General features: G+C 44.2%; 1 protein-coding gene across 1 annotated transcript in view; it reads right to left on the bottom strand.

Annotated features, from left to right (window-relative positions):
- LOC144674543 (papilin-like) overlaps positions 1-22,396 on the bottom strand; it is a 163,118-nt gene that overhangs the window by 49,631 nt on the left and 91,091 nt on the right. The window contains exon 3 of the mRNA XM_078535844.1: positions 19,536-19,596. Coding sequence (XP_078391970.1) covers positions 19,536-19,596 — 61 coding nt within the window. The remainder of the gene's footprint in view (positions 1-19,535; positions 19,597-22,396) is intronic.

Raw genomic sequence — 22,396 nt, 5'->3', positions numbered from 1 at the left:
CGTAATTCTACGACTTCAGATGGTTTATCCGCGGCCTCCCCCTCAGCAGTCATCTGTCCGCTAGGCTTTCCAGTAGGAACCTGTAAGTTAGTTTGTCTCTTCGACTCCCTCACGCTCAATGGATCCTACAGGTACTTCCAAACCAAGTGGAGTTCCTTCCATATGTGGTGTAGACTCCAACGGAAATGCTTGGTGCATCCTTTCTTGTAGATTTGTTTCCTTTTTCCTGAAGTGATTTACGTGTCTCCTAATTATCCGACCTTCAACTGATAAATGATAGGACAGGGGTCCTGTCACAGCACTAACTTCATCTAATAGCCTTTTGGGCATATCTCCAAAGTTCTTTGCAAAAACAGTGAATCCAACAACTGTGGTAATCATGTCTATTTTTCTGAGCCTCCTGGCTTCTTTCTACCCTCCCTCCTAAATTCAGCCTTATGAGACTCAAACGCGTGCTGAAACGTCTCTTCAGTAATAACTGTGTGAGGGCAATACTGGTGGTCGTGTGTGGCGTAGTTCTATAGCTGAGTAGGAAACATAATAATCTAGTTGCAACAGAGTCTCCATTCAGTTTTCTCATTCTGAACTTGAAGGTCTGGACCGCCCTCTCGGCTAAACCATTGGATGCAGGGTGGTATGGCGAGGTCTTAACGTGTGTTATGCCATTGAGACTCATAAATCTTTGGAATCCTCCTCTAGTGAATGCCGTTCCAATATCAGGCACTATTATTTCCGGTAACCCGTCTATCGTAAAACTCTGACACAATCTGTCCATGGTGACGGCAGATGTGGGTGATCTCACCTCATACACATCCGTCCACTTCGAGTGAGCGTCTATGATCAAGAGGAATGAAACAATGTTGTTCCCAAATAAAAATCCCCACGTAGTCAACGTGGAGGCGGACCCATGGCTTCCTGGTCATTCCCAGGGATGCAGTGGAGCCAAAGGGGGCAATTTCTGTACCTGTATGCAGCTCTTGATTAAGTTTTCAATTTCTGTGTCCATCCCTGGCCACCATAAGTAACTGTGCACCAACATTTTCATTCTAGAGGTGCCAGGGTGAGCACTATGCAATTTAGTCAATATTGGCTGTCTTCCTCTCAGAGGCACAATGACTCTCACTCCCCACAGCAAGATGCCATTTTGGGAGGTGAGCTTGTATCTCCCATTAAAGTAGGGCTTCATTTTGTCTGACTTTGGCTTGTTAGACCATCCCTGCAAGACTTGATCCCTGATGTGAGACAAAGCTGGATCACGGTCTGTCCACTCTCTGATCTGTTTGGCATGTGCTGGTGACAAATCCAGATAGTTTAATAACAAGACAAGTTCTTGAGGAATTGGGACATTCACAGTGCTGTCTTTTAGAAGTAATTGGCTCAGTGTGTCAGCATTTGCAATCTGGCTCCCGGGCAGGTGGATAAAAGTATATTTGTAAGCAGCTAGAATCAGTGCCCACCTTTTGATGTGTGCTGAGGCAATTGGGGGTATTGCCTTATCTTCCCTGAACAAGCCTAGTAGTGGCTTGTGATCGGATACAATGGTGAAGTGGTGACCATGGGTGTATTGGTGGAACTTCTTAAATGTCAAATACAATGGATAAGCCTTTTTTCTCTATTTGTGAGTATCTTCGTTCAGCCTCACTGAGTGTTCTTGAAACATAACCAATGTGCCATTCGGAGCCATCCGATGGGAGGGTACTATCCCTACTCTGTAAGGGGATGCATCGCAGGTTAAAATTAATTCTGTCTTTGGGTTGAAATGTACCAACAGGGCCAATGACTGTAACAACTGCTTTACTGTGGTAAAAGCCTGTTGTTGTGGAGCTTGCCAAGTCCACCTGTGGTTTTTCTTGAGTAACCCATATAATGAAGCCAGTACTGTCGACAAATTTGGGAGAAAACGGCCATAATAGTTAACCATTCCAATGAAGGCCTTGAGTTCTGTGGCATTTTTTGGTGCTGGCACCTCACGAATAGCTCTCACCTTGTCTTCTACTGGGTGAAGGCCCTGCGAGTCGACCCTATGACCCAGGTAAACCACTTCTTTTGCTTGGAAGGTACATTTTTCTCTATTCAAATGTACTCTGGCTAGTGAAAAATGCTTCAATACCTCTTCCAGGTTAGCCAGGTGTTATTCATCAGTTAGTCCTGTTACTAGGACATCATTGAGACAAACCACAACACCGGGTAGACCTTGAAGTAAATTTTCTATTGTCTGTTGGAAAATGGCACAAGCCGATGAGACTCCGAAGGGTAACCTGGTATACTGCTATAAACCCCTATGTGTCTTGATAGTCACAAAATCCCGAGAGGCCTTTCCTACCTCAACTTGCTGATGAGTGTGTCTCATACCGAGTTTCATATATGTCATTCCCCCTGTCAGCTTGGAGTACAATTCATCAATTTTTGGTATAGGATGCCTGTCAAGTCTGGCCACTTTGTTAACAGTCAACTTGTAGCCTCTACATATTTTCACACTCTGGTCAGGCTTTAGTACTGGGACTATAGGTGCTGCCCATTCGGAAAATTGTACAGGTTGTAAGGCTCCCAACCTTTCCAGCCTGTCTAATTCAACATCAACTTTCTCTCATAATGCAATGGGGACTGGCCTCACCTTCAAGTATCTGGGGGTTGCCCCAAGATCCACATGGATTTTAGCGTGCAGCCCCTGGATCTTCCCAAGCTCTTTCCTGAACACAGAGGCATATTTCTGTAATAATTCTTGTAGATCTTTCATTCCGAATTGGGCAATCTCAGTCCACTCCAACTTTATTTCCTTAAGCCAATTCCAATCAAGTAAACTTGGACCCTCCCCTGCTGCCACTATCAGGGATAAATTAACAGATTGGCTTCCATCCTGTACTGGAACCTTGCATATGCCTCTAACTCATATGTCTTCAGCAGTATACGTCTTTAATTTAACATCTGAATTTTCCAGATTTAGTGAGTGACCTCCTCCATTCAGATATTTGAACGTATGTTCCGCTATAACTGTTGTGAATGCCCCTGTGTCCACCTCCATTTGGCTGGGTTTCTCGTTGATTTCCACTGTCACGTAGATTGGCTCTGTTTTACTCATTTTTAAGTTGTGTAGTGAGTAAATATCTGGCCCTGCTTCTTCTGGTTCCTTTATTATGTGGATTTCATGATTACTATCTTTTAGTTTAAAATTTTGTCTCAATCTGTCTTTACAATATCGCATAATATGCCCATTGCGATGGCAGTAGAAACACTCGATTCTTTTAAATTGTCATTCGTTTGCAGTCTGTCTGGTTCCACTTCTGCCATTACTAATGTTGGTTTCCTCTGTTAAACCATTGCTTTTTGCTGGTCTGTTAATGGTGGCTGTTTCCTGCCTTTCTGCAGAGCCCAGGATTTCCGCACCATTTCTAATTGGTGCTTCCCTCTCGATGTGATGGACAGTGCCATTTTGTGCTCCCTTGATTGCTTCTGAACCCCTGACTATGCTTGCCATTGCGAGCGCCAACTCCAATGCCTTTCTGAAGTCTAAATCCATTTCTGACAACAACCTTTTTTGAGTGGCGTCTTCGTTGATCCCACAAACGAATCGGTCTCTTAACATGTCGTTAATCGCAATCCCGAACTCACAGTGCTCTGTCAATTGTTTTAAGGCTGCTACAGAGCAAGCAACTGTCTCTCCAGGGGCGTGCCACCTCGTAATAAATTTAAAATGCTACATTGCTACCAAGCGTTTCAGCTGAAAGTGGCTTTTCACAAGATTCACCAAGTCATCAAAGCTCCTGGAATCTAGGGTATTGGGTGCCATTAGACTACGAATCAGGTTGTATGTTTTATGGCCACAAGTCAATAAGAGAATCGCTCGCTTCTTCTCCTTCCCCAATATGTTATTGTCCAAAAAGAATGTAAGGCGTTCAATATAATGCGACCAGTCATTGGTGGTCTGATCAGACGGTTCGATAAGGCCAAACTGTGGCATACTGGAGGGAGATAACTTTGACGGCTATGGTGAAGGCTGTACTTACATTTGGCCTGCAAGGCACAGCTGCTTCGCTTTAGTGGAATTTTCACGGCATTCCTTGGTGTCGTTGACTGGTCGTGTTTTGCCTCATTACCAGTTGTTATGTTCCTTCTGTCAGGTCGCTTTGCTCGCGAACACGGTTATCTACTGGTGGGTGAGTGGGCAAATAATATACTGCAGACGCAGAGACCAATATTAGATGAAGCACATGCTGTTTATTTACACAAGTCACAGAGTATTAATACATGTGCGCTTCTCAAACCAGACCCTATTCCAAACTACTGATTAACATTGTAGTCCGCGCTACACAGCAATTGGGTAATACAGTCATGTGGTCAATCTGCTCACATTCTCTTAAAGGTGTATTGCACCTCAGATTACCACAACCATCTAATATATTTACCATGGGGGTAAGTAGGGACTTGAGGGATTATGAAGGTTTTATAGTTGAAGTTTTTATAGTTTTATAGTTTCATTATTTTTCCAAGGAAGGGCCCAAAAAGATTGGTTTCCTGAGAGATACCGGTTCAGCGCGGAGCCTGGTGTTAGTAAAAGATTTAGACTTTTCTTCAAAGAGCTCTCTGAATAAAAATGTATTGATACAAGGTATTGATGGGAGGTGTCTGCCTATCCCATTGTGTAGAGTGAATTTAGACTGTGTTTTAGTGAAGGGATCTATTATTGTTGGTGCTGTGTCTAAATTCCCAACTAATCATGTGGTTTTTATATCGGGGAATGATATCACTGCGGGGTTAGGGTTTTGCCAACTCCTGCAGCAGTATCAGCAAAAGTGCCTAAAGAGTTTCAAATTGAAAGCTTTCCCCAGGAAGAACTAAAACCTCAAAGAAACCCGGAAGGTTGATTGACACCTGAATTGAATTAAAAGTGCCTGCTAGTGTTGACACACAGAATGCAGCAGTGGGAATACAGGAAAAATGGACAAATTAAAAAGGCCATTACAAAACCCCAAAGTGATTGGGATGATGTTATTTGTGAGGTGTGTGAAATACTCAGTGTTGGAACTTAAAGTGATGGTCCAAAAATGAAGAAGCTATCAACACCACTCAAAAATAATTAAACAAGACTTACTCTGATTAGGATCAAGAAAAACTGAAGGACTACAAACTGTTTAAAGAACAGACCAAACAGGAATATCAAGCCATTCTGCTCCAATAAAAAAAACATCTAAATGGTATTCTTGAAGTGGCTAAGGAAGATTGTCACCAACAAAGGAACAACTTGTTTGCACAATAAGAAGCCATTTTGGACTTGCTATTTTAAAAAGAGAATCAAAAGTATTTAAGTCTGGAAAATGGGCTTAAAAATAAAGATATGTCTGCAATTGAGCAAGAGGAAGATGGTTTAACTATGGAATTAATTGGGGCATTCATTTCAGACTTAAACATGAAAAACTTATAAACATGGAGGACAGTAAAGTTCAGAAGGTGAACTGTCAACAGATTGATTCCGGGATTGTTCTTGAAATTTCACATGTGGACAAAAATGATGAGTCTACTTTTACAGGAAAAACTTTGAATTACAATTGTTGTGAGAAGAGAATGTTTAGGAAGTACCACAGAAGAAACATAATTGGATTATGGCTCCTGGTTACAGATTCAACAACATAATATTGTCAAGATAGGTTTGTATGTAGACCACGGAGGGGGGTTACTGTTATCTGCATTGCATGTGATTAGATAGTTGTTAAAATGTATAGCATTTTATTATAGTATATTTTACAGTACTATATTATATATAGTATTTTTGATGGTATAAATGAAAACACACCATGATGGTGATGAATTTTCATTTTTCCCTGGGGGAAGGCATTAGGAATGTGACATTTCATGATTCATATGTTTTAGGAATATAACTTTTAGTTTGGGGATTGAATTTTTTTAATGTAAGATAAATGAAGGCTCCTGGTTTGAGAAGCTTATAAACAAACCTAGAGTAATTGCAATTCAAAGGGTGGCCTATGTTTATTTAATAAGATCAGAGTTGGCAGTGGGAAAAGTACGACACAATGGGTGACCCCTTTCTGAGTTTCTTAGTGTTGACGAGATGCCTACAGATCTCTCAAAAAGGGTTTCTTTTCTTTTATTCGTTGATGGCATGCGGGCATCACTGTCTAGACCAGAATTAATATGAGCATTAATTGCCCATTGCCACTTGCTCTTAAGAAGGTGGTAGTGAACTGCCTTCTTGAACTGCTGCAGTCCATGTGGTGCAGGTACACCCACGCTGCTGTTAGGGAGGGAGTTCCAGGATTTTGACCCAGCAACAGTGAAGGCACGGCAATATATTTCCAAGTCAGGATGGTGAGTGGCTTAGAGGGAACTTCCAGGTGGTGGTGTTCCCATATATGTGCTTCCCTTGTCCTTCTAGATCGTAGTGGTCATGGGTTTTAAAGGTGCTTTCTAAAGGAGGCTTGGTGAGTTCCTGCAGTGCATCTTGTAGATGCTACACACTGCTGCCACTGTGCTTCGGTGGTGGAAAAAATGAATATTTCTGGATGGGGTGCCAATCAAGCGGGCTGCTTTGTCCTGGATGGTGTCAAGCTCCTTGAGTGTTGTTGGAGCTGCACTCATCCAAGGAAGTGGGGAATATTCCATCACAGTCCTGATTTGTGCCTTGAAGATGGTGGACAGACTTTGGGGAGTCAGGAGGTGAGTTACTCATCGCACGATTCCTAGCCTCTGACTTTCTCCTGTAGCCATGGTATTTATATGGCTAGTCCAGTTCAGTTTCTGGACAATGATAACCCCCAGGATGTTGATAGTGGGGGATTCAGTGGTGGTAATGCATTGAATGTCAAGGGGGTGATGGTTAGATTCTCTCTTGTTTGGGGATGGTCATTGCCTGGCACTTATGTGGCACGAATGTTACTTACTACTTGTCAGCCCAAGCCTGGATATTGTCCAGGATCTTGCTGCATTTGGACATGGACTCCTTCAGTATCTGAGGAGTTGCGAATGGTGCTGAACATTGTGCAATCATCAGCGAACATCCCCACTTCTGACCTTATGATGGAAGGAAGGTCATTGATGAAGCAGCTGAAGATGGTTGGACCTGAGGACACGACCCTGAGGAACTCCTGCGGTGATGTCAACGAACTGAGATGGCTGACCTCCAACAAACACAACCATCTTCCTTTGTGCTAGGTATAACTCCAACCAGCGGAGAGTTTTCCCCTGATTCCCACTGATCCCAGTTTTGCTAGAGCTCCTTGGTATCACACTCGGTCAAATGCTGCCTTGATGTCAAGGGCAGTCACTCTCGCATCACCTCGGGAGTTCAGCTCTTTTGTCCATGTTCGAACCAAAGGCTGTAATGAGGTCAGGAGCCAAGTGACCCTGTCGGAACCCAAACTGAATGTCAGTGAGCAGGTTATTGTTAAGCAAGTGCCGCTTGATAGAACAATTGATGACCCCTTCCATTACTTTACTGATGATCGAGAGTAGACTGATGGGGCGGTGTTTGGCCGGGTTGGATTTGTCCTGTTTTTTGTGTACAGGACATACCTGGGCAATTTTCCACATAGCCGGTAGAAGCCAGTGTTGTTGCTGTATTGGAACAGTTTAGCTAGAGGCGCGGCAATTTCTGGAGCAAAAGTCTCCAGTACTATTGCCGGAATATTGTCAGCACCCATAGCCTTTGCAGTATCCAGTGCCTTCAGCCGTTTCTTGACATCACATGGAGTGAATCAAATTGGCTGATGACTGGGATCATGCTGGGGACCTCTGGAGGAGGCCAAGATGGATCCTCCACTCAGCACTTATGGCTGAACATTCTTGCAAATGCTTCAGCCTTATCTTTTGTAAGATGTACTGGGCTCCCCAGTCATTGAGGATGGGGATATTTGTGGAGCCTCCTCCTCCAATGAGGTGTTTAATTGTCCACCACCATTCACAGTTGGATGTGGTAGAACTGCAGGGCTTAGATCTGGTTGTGAAATCTCTTAGCTCTGTCTATCATTTGCTGCTTATGCTATCCTGTGTTATAGCTTCACCAGGTTGCCACCTCAGTTTTAGGTATGCCTGGTGTTGCTCCTGGCATGCCCTCCTGCTCTCTTCATTGAAGCAGGTTTGATCCCCTGGTTTGGTGGTAATGGTGGAGTGAGGGAATATGCGGGCCTGAGTTTACAGATTGTGGTTGAGTACAATTCTGCTGCTGCTGATAGCCCACAATCATGGATGCCCAGACTGGAATTGTTAGATCTATGCAAAATCTATCCCATTTAGCACGGTGGTAGTGCCACATAACACGATGGAGGGTATCCTCAATGTGAAGATGGGACTTTACCTCCACAAGGACTGTGTCGTGGTCACTCCTACCGATGCTGTCATGGACAGATGCATCTGCAGCAGGCAGGTTGATGAGGTCAAGTATGTTTTTCCCTCTTGTTGATTCCCTCACCACCTGTCTAGCAGCTGTGTCCTTTAGGAATTGGCCAGCTCGGTCAATAGTGGTGCTACCGAGCCACTCTTGGTGATGGACATTGAAGTCCCCCACCCAGAGTACATTCTGCACCCTTGCCAGCCTCAGTGCTTTCTCCAAGTGGTGCTCAACATGGAGGAGCACTGATTCATTAGTATGTGGTAATCAGCAGGAGGTTCCCTTGCCCATGTTTGACCTGATGCTATGAGACTTAAGTGATCCAGAGTCGATGTTGAGGACTCCCAGGGCAACTCCCTCCCAAATGCATACCATTGTGCTGCCATCTCTGCTGGGTCTGTCCTGCCGGTGGGACAGGACATACCCAGGGATGGTGATGGTGGTGTCTGGAACATTGTCCGTAAGGTATGATTCCATGAGTTTGACTATGTCAGGCTATTACTTGGTGGTGTCTGGAACATTGTCCGTAAGGTATGATTCCATGAGTTTGACTATGTCAGGCTATTGCTTGATGGTGTCTGGAACATTGTCCGTAAGGTATGATTCCATGAGTTTGACTATGTCAGGCTATTGCTTTACTATACTAATCTTTGAGACAGCTCTCCCAATTTTGGCACTAGCCCCCAGATGTTAGTAAGGAGGACTTTGCAAGGTCGACAAGGCTGAGTTTGTTGTTGTTGTTTCTGGTGCCTAGGTCAATGCCAGGTGGTCCGTTTGGTTCCATTCCATTTAAATTATTCATATGGTTTCCAGAACAAAGGGAAGGTTTGGGAATTGGAGATAATTGGTTTAAATCTCTATCTGGGACATCCAAGGAATGCCACGTTGCCGTGATGATAGATTGCCAAGAGGTTTTTTTTTCTCTTTTTGGTACTGGGTTTAGCTGTGTGATTTCTCACAGAGGTATTCAGATGAAGCCTGGAAGCGACTTTCAGACAAGCAAAGACAGAATCTCTCAGGACCTGTGGACCAGTAGCAAATGTTGTTTCTGAATTGGACTCACTAAGCAAGAACGTGATGAGGCCCTGCTTGAGCTAGAGTGTCCACAATTGTGAAGAGTTGAAGAAGAGTTGGAGGGTCATCGAATCTGATGCTGATGGAAGGACTCCAAGAAATCTCATACCTCAGAGAATAGTGGTAACACCGAGGAGGATCAAATTGAATTCCTGAGAGCTGTGGCACACCTTGGTTTACTCCCAGGAGAAGTGAAAGAACCCTCAAGATCCTGTCAAGTATAGGGGAACTCTTGGGTGGAGATATAAGTAGAACAAGGAATGGGCTGTTGAGATTTACTGGTGTTAAATGTAAGTGTTTACGAAATATAGTGTTAAGTTAGTAATATTTGCCTTGTTTAACTCATATAGTAAAATATTTTTTTCAAAATGTGAGATTGTGTGGCATAATTCTGTCCGTTAATAATTGGGAGTTCAAACTTCTTTTTAAAAGTTACTGGTTTCCACCGAGAACACTACAAGTGACAAACAAGTTCCCTGCTAGAAGTAGTTGCTTGGATAGTTAATTAGGTAGCTAGTTAGATCTGGCTCCCTAATCAGCAGGGCCTTTCTCAGGTCTCTGGCATTCCAATTAATATATATATAGAATGTCTTGCTAATGCCCAAAGTAAGTAGCATAAAGTCCAGCTCACCTGAGCTCTGGCAGGCAGAGAGCTTAATTTGGGGAATTTGGTAAGTGAGAGAATTCAGTGCAGTGAGGGAAGAGATGCTGTTTCTGGTCTTTTACAGAACAAGCAGTGAGCTGAGAGAGGAAGCCAGAGACAGCGAGTTCTCACAGCTGATGCCCAGAGGCATTAATTCCTCACAGGCGCACAGGACATTTCCTCATAACCACACAGGGAATTCCCCACCCAGACACAGGAAATTCCCCACACCTACAGGAAGTCCCTCACATGCAAAAAGATGTTCCTCACATGCGTACAGGTCTTTCTCACACAGCACAGGAAAATTACCCACAAGCACACAGGAAATTCTCACATATCCCAGCACCAGACACTAGGGAAAGAATTGAAAATGGGTTGCTAGATTCCACAATAACAATGAACCCTTACTGATGTCTCTGAGAAACAAGAATCCAATCCAGTTCTATTTCTTTATTAATTTTCTTCCTGTGAAAGACCATTCTATATAACAGCAACTACATGTAGAAGGTAATTTGTTAACTGGGACTAACATGTAATTCCCTACATAAATGGGGACACTAGGAGCACTCTTCCTATTGGTCAAGAGTTGCAAATCTTGGGTTAGAAGTTGTTAGTTGTGTTGATCCAGGTGCACATACTTGGGCTAAATGTTGCAAAGCTACCAACATAAAGGGTATAAAAATAAGGATGCATCACTTAGGTCTTTGTACTTGCCAAGGGTTTACATTTGTCACAGGACACTTGCTGGGGGATATTTGTCTGGGGAGAGAGTTAGGAGTAGTGTACTTGGTGGTAAATTACTTGCCAGTGGTAGGGTACTTGCTAGGAAGTTGGCATTTGTGAAGGATGTTGCCAGTCAACTGGTATTTGTCGCAGGTTGAGGGGTTGCCATAGGAACCCAGTATTAGGCTTAGTTAGTGACTAACGAACTGGGCATAGAGCCGAGGATTTCCATAAGAATTAGGTATTAGAGATCAGTGGATCTAGCACAGACAAGATTGCCAGGGCTAAAGTAAGACTGAATAGAAAACGTAAAACCACTTAGCTGCCGAGGAATCGTGCAGTCAGTTAAAGTCCACCCTGAGAGAATCAGTAGTAAAGTACCGTCTTAGTCATTTTGGGAAAGTCACAGGGCGGAATCGTCCCAGATTTGCACTAAATGTGATAGCGGGCAGGAAAAAGGACGTTTTACTCTCTGGCTACAATGGCGACTTTTCATGCCGTATCATCCTAATCCCGCCTCATTTATCATGCATTCCCAGGAAACATGCAATTTTGCTCTCATTTTCCTGCCATGCCATCACCTCGCCACTTCATCAAGCCGGGTGCCACATTTAAAGTGCAGCCATGGGTACCTCTCACTGCTTCCAGCCTAGGACTGCTGCAAAGGAAACATAGCCCCGAAAGGCAAGAGGACTGCAGCCCCCCAGTTAAGTGATGCAGCCCTCGAACACATTTTGGATGCTGTGGAGACCTGTCATGATGTCCTCCACACCCACTCTGGCCGCAGGAAGGGCAGCAAAATTACAGTTCTGGCTTGGTAGGCAATGGCAGAGATGGTCAGTGCCAATGCTGCACAGAAGAGGTTGGCCATCCAATGAAGATAGAGGATGAATGATCTTATCCGTTCTGCCAGTGTCAGGCAACCATCTCATCACTCTAAACTCACACACTCAAGCCCATCACACATTCACTGGCATCTCTTTCACTGCCAGCTCAAGGGACATCACCACTCACTCTCTCACACAAATCCTCACATCTCCATCTGGCCTCATCTCCTCTGGAGACTGCCTCCACAGCCTTCACCACCTTGAGGGCACTCACACAGATCAACTTGTGCCCCCACACACACCCTGGGATACCCCCCCTTCCCCAGTACAGCCCTTGTCCTGCAGCCTCTTCCCTTGCCTGAGGCCAATTCTCCCCTTTCCCCAAGGAAGCCCTAGCCCTGCAGCCATTGAAAAGGCACCCCTGCCTTATGGATGGTCAGGTAGGGAGAGACCTGCCCATGAGCACTGCTAAAAATGATGTGGTGCTGTCTGTGAAGCCTGGCACTGATGACCATGCTGCCCAAAGCAAGGTAGGCCTTGCCTGCCAAACCTCATGTCCCAAGCAAAGTGCAACTCACCAGGTGCACGTCACTTATGTACAGTTGTGAAACACGTCGGTGTACAATCCCGCTGACGTGCTCCAATGATCCAGCATGGGGAGGATGATCCTTACGAGCTGGGCTTATAATAATATGCAGATGTATTGCAATGAAAATCGTGACTTCCGACGCTGGGAAACGCGGACTGCCATTGACAGGCAGAGTGGATGATTGTAAACTGGTTTCACAGCATCATGAAACTGAGTTTTGGCCTTCACACCATATTGTATGATCATGCTGCTGAACATGCCCACCGCCAACAGGCACAGAAAATTCCGCCCAGTCTTTCACCAGGATTTTCCCCTCGGCGATTTGGGGGCGGGGCCCACTCGCCGAGGGGAAAATGACATGGGATGATGTTGGGAGGAATCCCCGACGTCATCCCGGTACATTTAAATCTTCAGGAAGGCGGGCGGAGAGCGAAATCAGCTGTCCGCCCACCGACCTGTCAATGGCCAACTAAGGCCATTGACAGGCTAAGTAACCTTGTTAAAGACCCTGCCCGTCCAAGCTTAAGGCTGGCGGGCAGGCCAGGAGCCCCAGCGTGCTCCAGATTATTCATGAAACTTCATCCACTGGTGGGATGAAGTTTCATGTCCGTTTTTTAAAAATTTAATAAACTTTATGTGTTTCTTATTAACATGTCCCATCTTGTGTGACAATGTCACATGAGGGGGACATGTTAATAATTTTAATATTTCTCTATTTTTTTACTTTTTCTTGCCTGTCAGTAAGCTCCCTGAGACAGCACTTTGCCTCAGGGAGCAGTGGGCTCTTTCTCTGTGCAGCAGAGGTCCTGTTTACCTGCTCCAGTGGATGTTAAAAGATTCCACTAGACAACTCAAACAATAGCAGGAAATTTCTAGTGTCCTGGATAGGTCCTCCTTTAACCAAGTATTATTGGAATAAACTAGGAACAAAAAAAACTACAGGAGCTGTTCCAACGGCCTAACTAACGAAAGCCGTTTGTAGCCAAGTCAAAAAGACATGGAGGCCATTCCTTGTTCCAGTCCTATTCAGGCCCCCTCCCACAACTCTTTCTCCGGTACATCGATGACTGCTTCGGTGCCGCTTCATGCTTTGATCTGGATCTGGAAAAATTTATTAATTTTGCTTCCAATTTCCACCCCTCCATCATTTTCACATGGTCCATCACTGACACTTCCCTTCCCTTTCTTGACCTCTCTGTCTCAATTTCTGGTGATAGACTGTCCACCAATATTCATTCCAAGCCTACTGACTCGCACAGCTACCTCAACTACAGCTCCTCACACCCCGCTTCCTGTAAGGACTCCATCCCATTCTCTCAGTTCCTTCGCCTCCGTCGCATCTGTTCTGATGATGCCACTTTCCAAAACAGTTTCTCTGACATGTCTTCCTTCTTCCTTAACCAAGGTTTTCCACCCACGGTGGTTGACAGGGCCCTCAACCATGTCCGGCCCATCTCCTGTGTATCCGCCCTCACACCTTCCTCTCCCTCCCAGAACCATGAAAGGGTCCCCCTTGTCCTCACTTATCACCCCACCAGCCTCCGTGTTCAAAGGATCATCCTCCGCCATTTCTGCCAACTCCAGCATGATGCCACCACCAAACACATCTTCCCTTCACCCCCCCTGGCGGCTTTCCGCAGGGATCGTTCTCTCTGGGACACCCTGGTTCACTCCTCCAACACCCCCTACACCTCAACCCCCTCCCACGGAACCTTCCCATACAATTGCAGAAGGTGCAACACCTGCCCCTTTACTTCCCCCCTCCTCACCGTCCAAGGACCCAAACGCTCCTTTCAAGTGAAGCACTTCCCTCAATTTAGTCTACTGCATTCGCTGCTCCCAATGCAGTCTCCTTTACATTGGAGAGACCAAACGCAGACTGGGTGACCGCTTTGCGGAACACCTTCGGTCTGTCCACAAGCATGACCCAGACCTCCCTGTCACTTGCCATTTCAACACACCACCCTGCTCTCATGCCCACATGTCCATCCTTGGCCTGCTGCAATGTTCCAGTGAAGCTCAACGCAAACTGGAGGAGCAGCACCTCATCTTCCGACTAGGCATTTTACAGCCTTCCGGACTTAATATTGAGTTCAACAATTTCAGATCATCAACTCTCTCCTCTATCCCCACCCCCTTTCCGATCCCCCTTTTTCAATAATTTATAATTTTTTTACAAATATATTTTTCTTTTCCCACCTATTTTTAAATTTATTTCGATCTATTGTTTTATCTCCACCTTTTAGCCCATTTTGATCCCTTCCCCCCACCCCACCCCCACTAGGCCATCTGCCATTAGCTTGTCCTGCTTGCTGCCCTTAATGTCCCCATTAGCACATTCCTTAGATAATATCACCACCGTCAACACCCTTTTGTCCTTTTGTCTACGACATCTTTGGCAGTCTCTTCTTTGCCTCCACCGATAGCTATCAAGCTCTATCTGTCCTACCCCCCTCTACCAGCTTATATTTCACCCCATTTCTCTCATTTTTCCAGGTTTTCTAGAACAGGTGTCCATTTAGCCCTCAAGCCTGTTCAGCCATTTAATCAGATTATTACTGACCTGTACCTTAACTCCATTTACTCACCTTGTTCCCATCCATAACCATTAATACCCTTATCTAACAAAGATCTATAAATTTCAGTTTTGAAATTTTCAATTTACCTCCAAAAACTACAACATATTGCGGGAGAGAGTTCCGAATTTCCACCACCCCTGTGTGAGAAGTGTTCTTTGACATCATCTCTGAAAACCTGGCTTTAATTTTAAGGTTGCCTGTGTGCCTCCACCATAGGAAAGGGTGCCTCTTTATCTACCCTATCAAATCCTGTTAGCATTTTAAACACCTTGATTAGATCACCCAAGGGAATACAAGCCTAGTCTGTGCAAGCTGTCCTCATAATTTTGATACAGATTCTGTGCTGCAACAATCTCAGAGGTACAATTCCCAGTTTGTCCTTGGTTAGCGATACAGTTGACGCCATTGGATTTGGCACCCTTAGAGTTAGAGCCAGGAAAGATTAGCTGGGGTACCAGTTTCTGCTCCCTAGACATTGACCTCTGCTGGAAAGTAGTGTTGTATGGACATTGCATAATGATGTGTGTTGTCCCTTTCAGGCAAACAGACTATGATTCCTCTCTAGGTTTACAGCTGTAGGACCACTTGGGCAAGTTATGGAGATCAGCCATCACTCGTGTGAGAGGAAGGCAGAATATTGGAGAGGGATATGAAAGTTCCTGCAGCATTATGTTAAAGAAGAGGGGAGTTATTCCCTGTGTCCTGGTCAATATTTATCCCTCAACCACCATCACTGAAAAACAGATTATCTGGTCATTAATTTCATTGCTGTTTGTGAGATCTTGTAGTGTGCAAGTCAGCTGTCTACATTTCCTACATTACAACAATTGACTATACTCCAAAACTGTTCAGTTGGCTGTAAAGCGCTTTAGGTATTCCTGAGGTTGTGAAAGTTCTCTGTAGAAACATGTACTATTTGTTAAGTGAGAGAATTTCACATACACAAACAAAAAATTCTGGAAATACTTAGCAAATCATGTAGCATCAGTTGAGAGAAACAGAGTTAAGATTTCAAGTTGATGTCTGTTCATCAAAACTGGAAAAACTTGAAATTTAACAGGTTTTAAGCAAGTACAGAGGCAGGGAAGGAGAGAAGAGGTGAAAAGATAAGCTTGCATTTATATAGCACCTTTCAAGACCTCAGGATGTTCCAAACTGCTTTACAGTAATGAAGCACTTGTGAAGTGTAGTCACTGTGCTAATGAAAGAAAGGTAGCCAGTTTGTGCACAACAAGCTTGTACAAACACCAATGTGATAATGCCCAGATCATCGGCTTTTATGATGTCGATTGAGGGAAAAAATATTGGCCAGGGCAGCAGAGGTGACCCCCATGCTCTTCTTCAAAATAGGGTAATGGGATTTTTTTATATCCACCTGAGAGGGAAGATGGAGTTTCAATTTAATGTCTTGGCTGAAAGATTATTTCTTTGACTCATCCTCATGTACTGCATTAAAGTGTCATTCTAGAGATGCCCTTGAGTGTGTGGAAGGCAGGAGAGTTTAAATGACAAAAGGGATAATGGGGAAAAGCAAAAGTGAATAGTAATGGGACAAGTTAAGAAACAAAAGATGGGTCCAGAAGAGGTGTGAATTGCAAGACCAGGAACATTACTAGCACCTACTTTATGTTTTTCTAAAAAAAAAGTATGGGAGCAATGGTTATGATCTGAAATTGTTGAACTTGGTGAGTCTGGAAGATTGTAAGATGCCTAATATTTGAAAGAGAAATGATCATTCCTCGAACTTCCATTGGCTCCATTGCTGTAATGAAGCTCAATGATGGAGTGGGCAACTGATCAGAAGCTCAGGGTCACATAGTGTTTGACAAAGCGACCATCCAGTCTAGGTTGACGTGATTGTTGGGCATAAGGCAGGGGAATAGGACTAGGTGGAATGCTCTTTCAGATAGCCAGTACAGACGCAATGGCTCAGATGGTCTCCTTCTGCACTGTAAAAATGCTGTGAAATACAAGACTGTTCAAACTGTCCCATCTTTAACACAATGAGGGCAAAGTAGGCCCCACAGGAAGGGAAGTGTGTGTTACCATGGAAGGAGCTGGGCTGATGAATATCCGGGAGTAAATCACTCACCACAGCCTGTCCCTTCGGAGAGAATCAAAGAAGGGCGTGGGGGAGAAAATATTCTCCAATCTTTCACTCTTGATTATGTAATACTACCAGATCCGCAGAAGATTTGTGCTGTAAATTAATACCTTAATTGCAAAAGTAGTCCTTTAAATCCCCATTCCATCCCTCCCATGCAATTCCATCCCCATGCTACATTCCACATCTCCCAGGCACACCTCCCTTTCCTATGCCCTCCCCCCATCCATGGCCTCAATCCCCCTCTCTCCGATGCTGTTCCTCTCCCTGTTCCTAATGCCTTTCCAGTGGGAGAGTAAAGAACAAAGGGGCATAACCTTAAAATTAGAATTAACTTTAAAATTAAATTTAGAGTCGGGATATTAAAGGGGTGATGTCAGAAAGCACTTCTTCACACAAATGGTACTGGAAATCTGGAACTCTCTCCCTGCAAAAGGCTAACGAGGCTAGCGAGTCAATTAAAAATTTCAAAACCGAGATTGATGGGTTCTTGTTCAGCAAAGATTTTGAAGGATATGGAATCAACACAAGTAAAAGAAAAGAAAGATAGGTTTGACTTTCTACAGCATCTTTCACGACCTCAACCACTGAAGTATTTTTGAAGTGTAGCTACTGTTGTGATGCAGGAGAAACAGTAGCCAAATTGCACACGGCAAACTCCCACAAACAGCAATGTGATAATGACCAAATAATCTGTTCTTGTGATGTTGATTGAGGAATAAATATTGGCCTGGATACCCTTACTCTTCGAAATAGTGAACATAGGATCTTTTACATCCACATGAGAGGGGAGACAGGGCCTATGTTTAATGTCTTATCTGAAATATCTCCAATAGTGCGCAGCCCTCCCTCAGTACAACACTGAAGTGTCAGATAGATTTTTCTGCTCAAGTCCTGGATTGGCACTTGGACCCACAACCTTCTGACTTAGAGACGAGAGTGCTATCAACCTTAGATGGAGTCAAGTCATAGGTCAGCCATGATCCAATTGAATAGTGGAACAGGCTTGAGGGGCTGAATGGTCTCCCGTTCCAATGTTCGGTGAAGTTGACAAGGTATGAAGGGAGTTCAGACCATTTCATTAATATGATAACAAACCTTTAATTGACTTGTTGTCTAAGTTTTGAATAATTACTGCTCTTGATCCCCTGTCGCTTGTCCTTTATATACTATACAACAATTTGCATTTACATAACGCCTCGAATATAGTAAGAAAATCCAAGGCACTTCCCAGGAGCATTATCAGACTAAATGTGACAGCAAAGCACATAAGGATACATTAGAGCTATAGGATGGAATCTTGTACCCTCTACCACGGCCAATTTAGTGACGGGGGCATTTCATTAAGCAGGAGGGTTGCAGATGGGGATTCCCACTACCTTCCTGCCTCTACCCCAATTAAATCCATAGCAGGAAGTCCCATGGATGGCCTTCCCACCCTGCTATCAATTGAGGCCCTTAGTGACCTCTTAAGGGCCTCATCGCACCACTGCTGGTATGAATCTAGAAGCGGGTATGGGGCTTGCTATGTGGGGAACATGACAAGCTAAAACAAAAATAAAAATACCTGGAAAAACTCAGCAGGTCTGACAGCATCTGCGGAGAGGAATACAGTTAATGTTTCGAGTCCATATGACTCTTCATCAGAACTAAGGAAAAATAGAAAAGAGGTGAAAAATAAGCTGGTTTAAGGGGGTGGGGGTGGGGACAGGTAGAGCTGGATAGAGGGCCAGTGAGAGGTGGAGATAGTCAAAAGATGTCATAGACAAAAGGACAAAGAGGTGTTGAAGGTGTTGACAAGCTAATCCTGGCCGGTTTGCTTGCAGGCTCCCAGGGGCATGCCCATTCATTCAAAGGCACTCAGTATCTGATCAAGGGACCTGGCATCGGGAAGTGGGGCAGGAGGTTGGCCAGCTGAGAGTCACCACTCTACCCTTGCTGCTGACCCTGCTCTCTACCTCTTCCCTATGAACCCTCTCCCTCCATCACTTACCTCTGGCCTCAGTCCCTCCTCCACTCGAGTCTCAGGTTGGTGTTGTACAGGCAGCAGCCACCACCTCCCTGAGGGTGCTGCTGTGTACAGATGAGCTGCTGGCCTCCACCATCTGCAAATGTACATCAGCACAGGGGACTTGTCTCAGGCTCATCTCTACATATAAATAGTGAATGCAACACTTCTCAAATCAGAGGACTAATGTTGAAACTCTGATTGAAAAGGTGATTTCTATCAGAAGTTAGATTTCCCCCCACCCTTTTCCTCTTTTGGGAGCGATGTTGGGATACAGCTCGAAGAGCGATCACACCCAAGAAATTAACACTCTTGCATTGTTTGCCCAGATGTTGCTGAACTTTTTCAACATTCCAATATGGGAATGTTCATAGTCAAATCCCATCCTGTTCTTAACCCACACATGTATTTCCACTGAACTTATTCGATAGCAAACAGAAGCAGGAACCCTGGATAATTTCCATATCCCGCCTCCATTAATGAGACACTGCAGTTAATTGCAGCATCCTTACTGAAACTCAAGATCAGCCCAGTCCACACAGCCAACCAGTCTAAGCACCATCTTCCTGGCCTGCAGATATACCAGCCGATCAGCCGAACCCATTTGCACTCTGCTTCTGTCCAATATGTACAGGAACATTTCACTGTACCTGAATGTTGCAAGAACGGTAGTTTCTGAAAGGTCCAATGCAGCTGCTTCCACCATCTCTCCTGGAAGTAAAAATTGAAAAAATGAAAAACACACCAGTTTTAAGTTTGCGCTTATGACTTGACATTGAGATTCATATAAAATCCAAATTAACCAATTAGTCAATGCAGTGATGAGGGGAGCCACCCAGCATAAAGTATTCCCTGAAATGTAACTGCACCCATTCAGAATAAGTAAAGCATAATGTATAGAAATAGGGAGAATATGAATTGTACAGAGCCTTGGTCAGACCATATTGGGTTCAGTTCTGGGCATTCCACTTCAGAAAGGCTATAATGATCTTGGATGAGGTGCAATGTAGATTTAGAATGATACCAGAGCTAAAAGGGTTAAATGATGAAGGTAGGTTGCATAGAATAGGCTTGTATTCCCTTGAATATAGAAGATTAAGAGGTGATCTATTTGTGTTTAAGATGATTAGGAGGGGTAAATCTTGTGGAGGGCGTGGGGGGAGTGAGGAGCAGGCCATGGAATTTCAATGTGAGCCTATCCCAGCTCCTTATCTGGTTAAGTAGGGGGAGCCTGCCTGCTTGTGTTACGAACAGTCCCCGGGTGAAGTCCCCCAATTTGTTACGATCTCAGGCAAGATACCCCAAATTATTAACTTCTTGAACAGGCCCCCAATTTTGTCATGCTCCCAGGTGAGGAGGAATGAGCTGGCTCCCCTTCTTTATTCAACCCCCTTGGTTGGTCACAACAAGGTTAATTTTAAAGGGATCCCTTCCCCTGTGGATACCTTTTCCTAGTCCAAATGTATTTATGTTTTAGAAGGAGCCAATTTAACCAGGCTTCCTTGAGCAAAAGAAAGAGTAAGTTTATTAGTTACTAAAAACCAGAGACAAAGTAATAAAAACACAAGACACATGCACACAGATCAGAAATGAGAACTTGAGTCCAAAAATAAAAGTTAAAAAAGATATACAAATCAGTAAGATAAAAGCAAAATACTGTGGATGCTGGAAATCTGTAACAAAAACAGAAAAGCTCAGCAGGTCAAGCAGCATCTATGGAGAGAGAAACAGAGTTAACATTTTGAGTCCGTATAACCCTCTGAAGAAGAGTCATATGGGACTCGAAACATTAACTCTCTCCACAGATGCTGCTAGACCTGCTGAGTTTTTCCAGCATTTGCTGTTTTTGTATACAAATCAGTCTTTGGCTTGTCTGTGAGGAGTAAATGGTGAAACGTTGTGGCCATTAAGTTGGATGATTAACTGTGTTCCTCCCCGCAGATGCTGCCAGACCTGCTGAGTTTTTCCAGGCATTTTTATTTTTGTTTTAGCTGAAGGAGCTGTTCTGTTTCCTTTTTAACAGTGGCTTTTCTGACATCCCTCCAGCAAGAGAGAGAAACATAGAGACTTTTACCTGCAAGCTGCAGGGCTGCCTAGTTGATGTCCTTCTGCTGTGACCCTCACAGCACAGCAGAACAAAACCACACAGATCAGGTTTGAAGCTGGCTTTTTAACCCATTTTCTTGTGTATTCCTGGAAGGGAAGAAAAAACCTGCCTTTTGCCCAGAATCTGCCTTCTTTCAACTCAGACCATTTCCACATTCTGAGATATCACTCAACAGGAGATGGTTTCTGCTGAGATGTGGTAATCAGTCTCCATTCGCTCAGCAGCCACAGGAGATTAAAGATCAGCATTGCATCCCTTCCTTTCAAGTGTCTCAGTCTGAAGTAGGCCTTGACACCTTTTTCGGTGTGACATTCCATGTTTTCTTTGGAATAGTTGGTCAAGTATAATTGATACATGAATTTTCCAGAAAGTGGTTGCTTTACATCCTCAGCCAGCTTTTGCTTGTATGTCTTTTTAAAAAATACATATCTTCCTTTAAAAAGTTCAATATGCCCATAAGTAATTCGGGGCTATGATCTGCAGTTGTGACACTTCCCCCACACAACAAATGAAAGGAAATTCATTCTCATTTCATTACAAAGTGGGAAAAAAATTATAAAACAACAAACACACTCACACACACCTTCATTCTCCTAGCCTTGGTCAATATTATCTCTTCAGTTCTAACCGGGTCTGTTTAAGCTCTGGACAGGGCATGCGCAATCACATTTGATTTCCTGGCAATGTGGGTGAAACAAACACCAATGGAATAACCCGGCATTCTGTGTCATAAACTTTTCCACAAAGGTTAATGGGTTGTGATCAGTAAAGATTGGGGTCTCTCTGTATTCATTTCAGACATTTATCTCAAAGTGTTTGAGAGCCAGTAATAAACTCCACTGTGGAGTACCATTTCTGATGCTTGTTTAGTGTTTTGGAGAAGTACCCGATTGGCCTCTCTATTCCTGATTCGTCTTCCTGGAGGAGGACAGCCCTGACCCCAATAGCACTTGCATCAATGACTACTTTAAATTCTTGGTCAAAGTTCAGAGCTGCAAGCACAGGTTCACCTATTAAAATAGCTTACAGCCTTTCGAAAGCTGTCTGGCATTTCTCCGTCCAACACTACCTTTGTTTTTTTTCTATAGTTGGTCTGCCAGTGCAGCGGCTACTGTGCTGAAGCTTGGGACGAACTTGCGATAGAACCCAGACATTCCCAATGATCACATGATTTCTCATTTCGTTGTGGGAATGGGGAACTGTGCTACTGCCTGTACCTTTTCAGTCCTGGGAAGTACTTGTTCTTGACCCACTACGTGTCCTAGATAGGTCACATGAGCCTTAGCGAACTTGCTAGGTCAGGTGACTGTACTTTCTGGAAGAGAGCTTCCAGTTGCTCTAAGTGAGTTTTCCAGGTGTCACTGTACACCAGGAGGTGGCCCAGGTGGCTGGGGCATTTAGGAG

The sequence above is a fragment of the Cetorhinus maximus genome, unplaced genomic scaffold, assembly GCF_964194155.1.
Source record: "Cetorhinus maximus unplaced genomic scaffold, sCetMax3.hap1.1 HAP1_SCAFFOLD_694, whole genome shotgun sequence".
NCBI lineage: Eukaryota > Metazoa > Chordata > Chondrichthyes > Lamniformes > Cetorhinidae > Cetorhinus > Cetorhinus maximus.
This window is presented reverse-complemented; position numbering and strand designations above follow the sequence as displayed.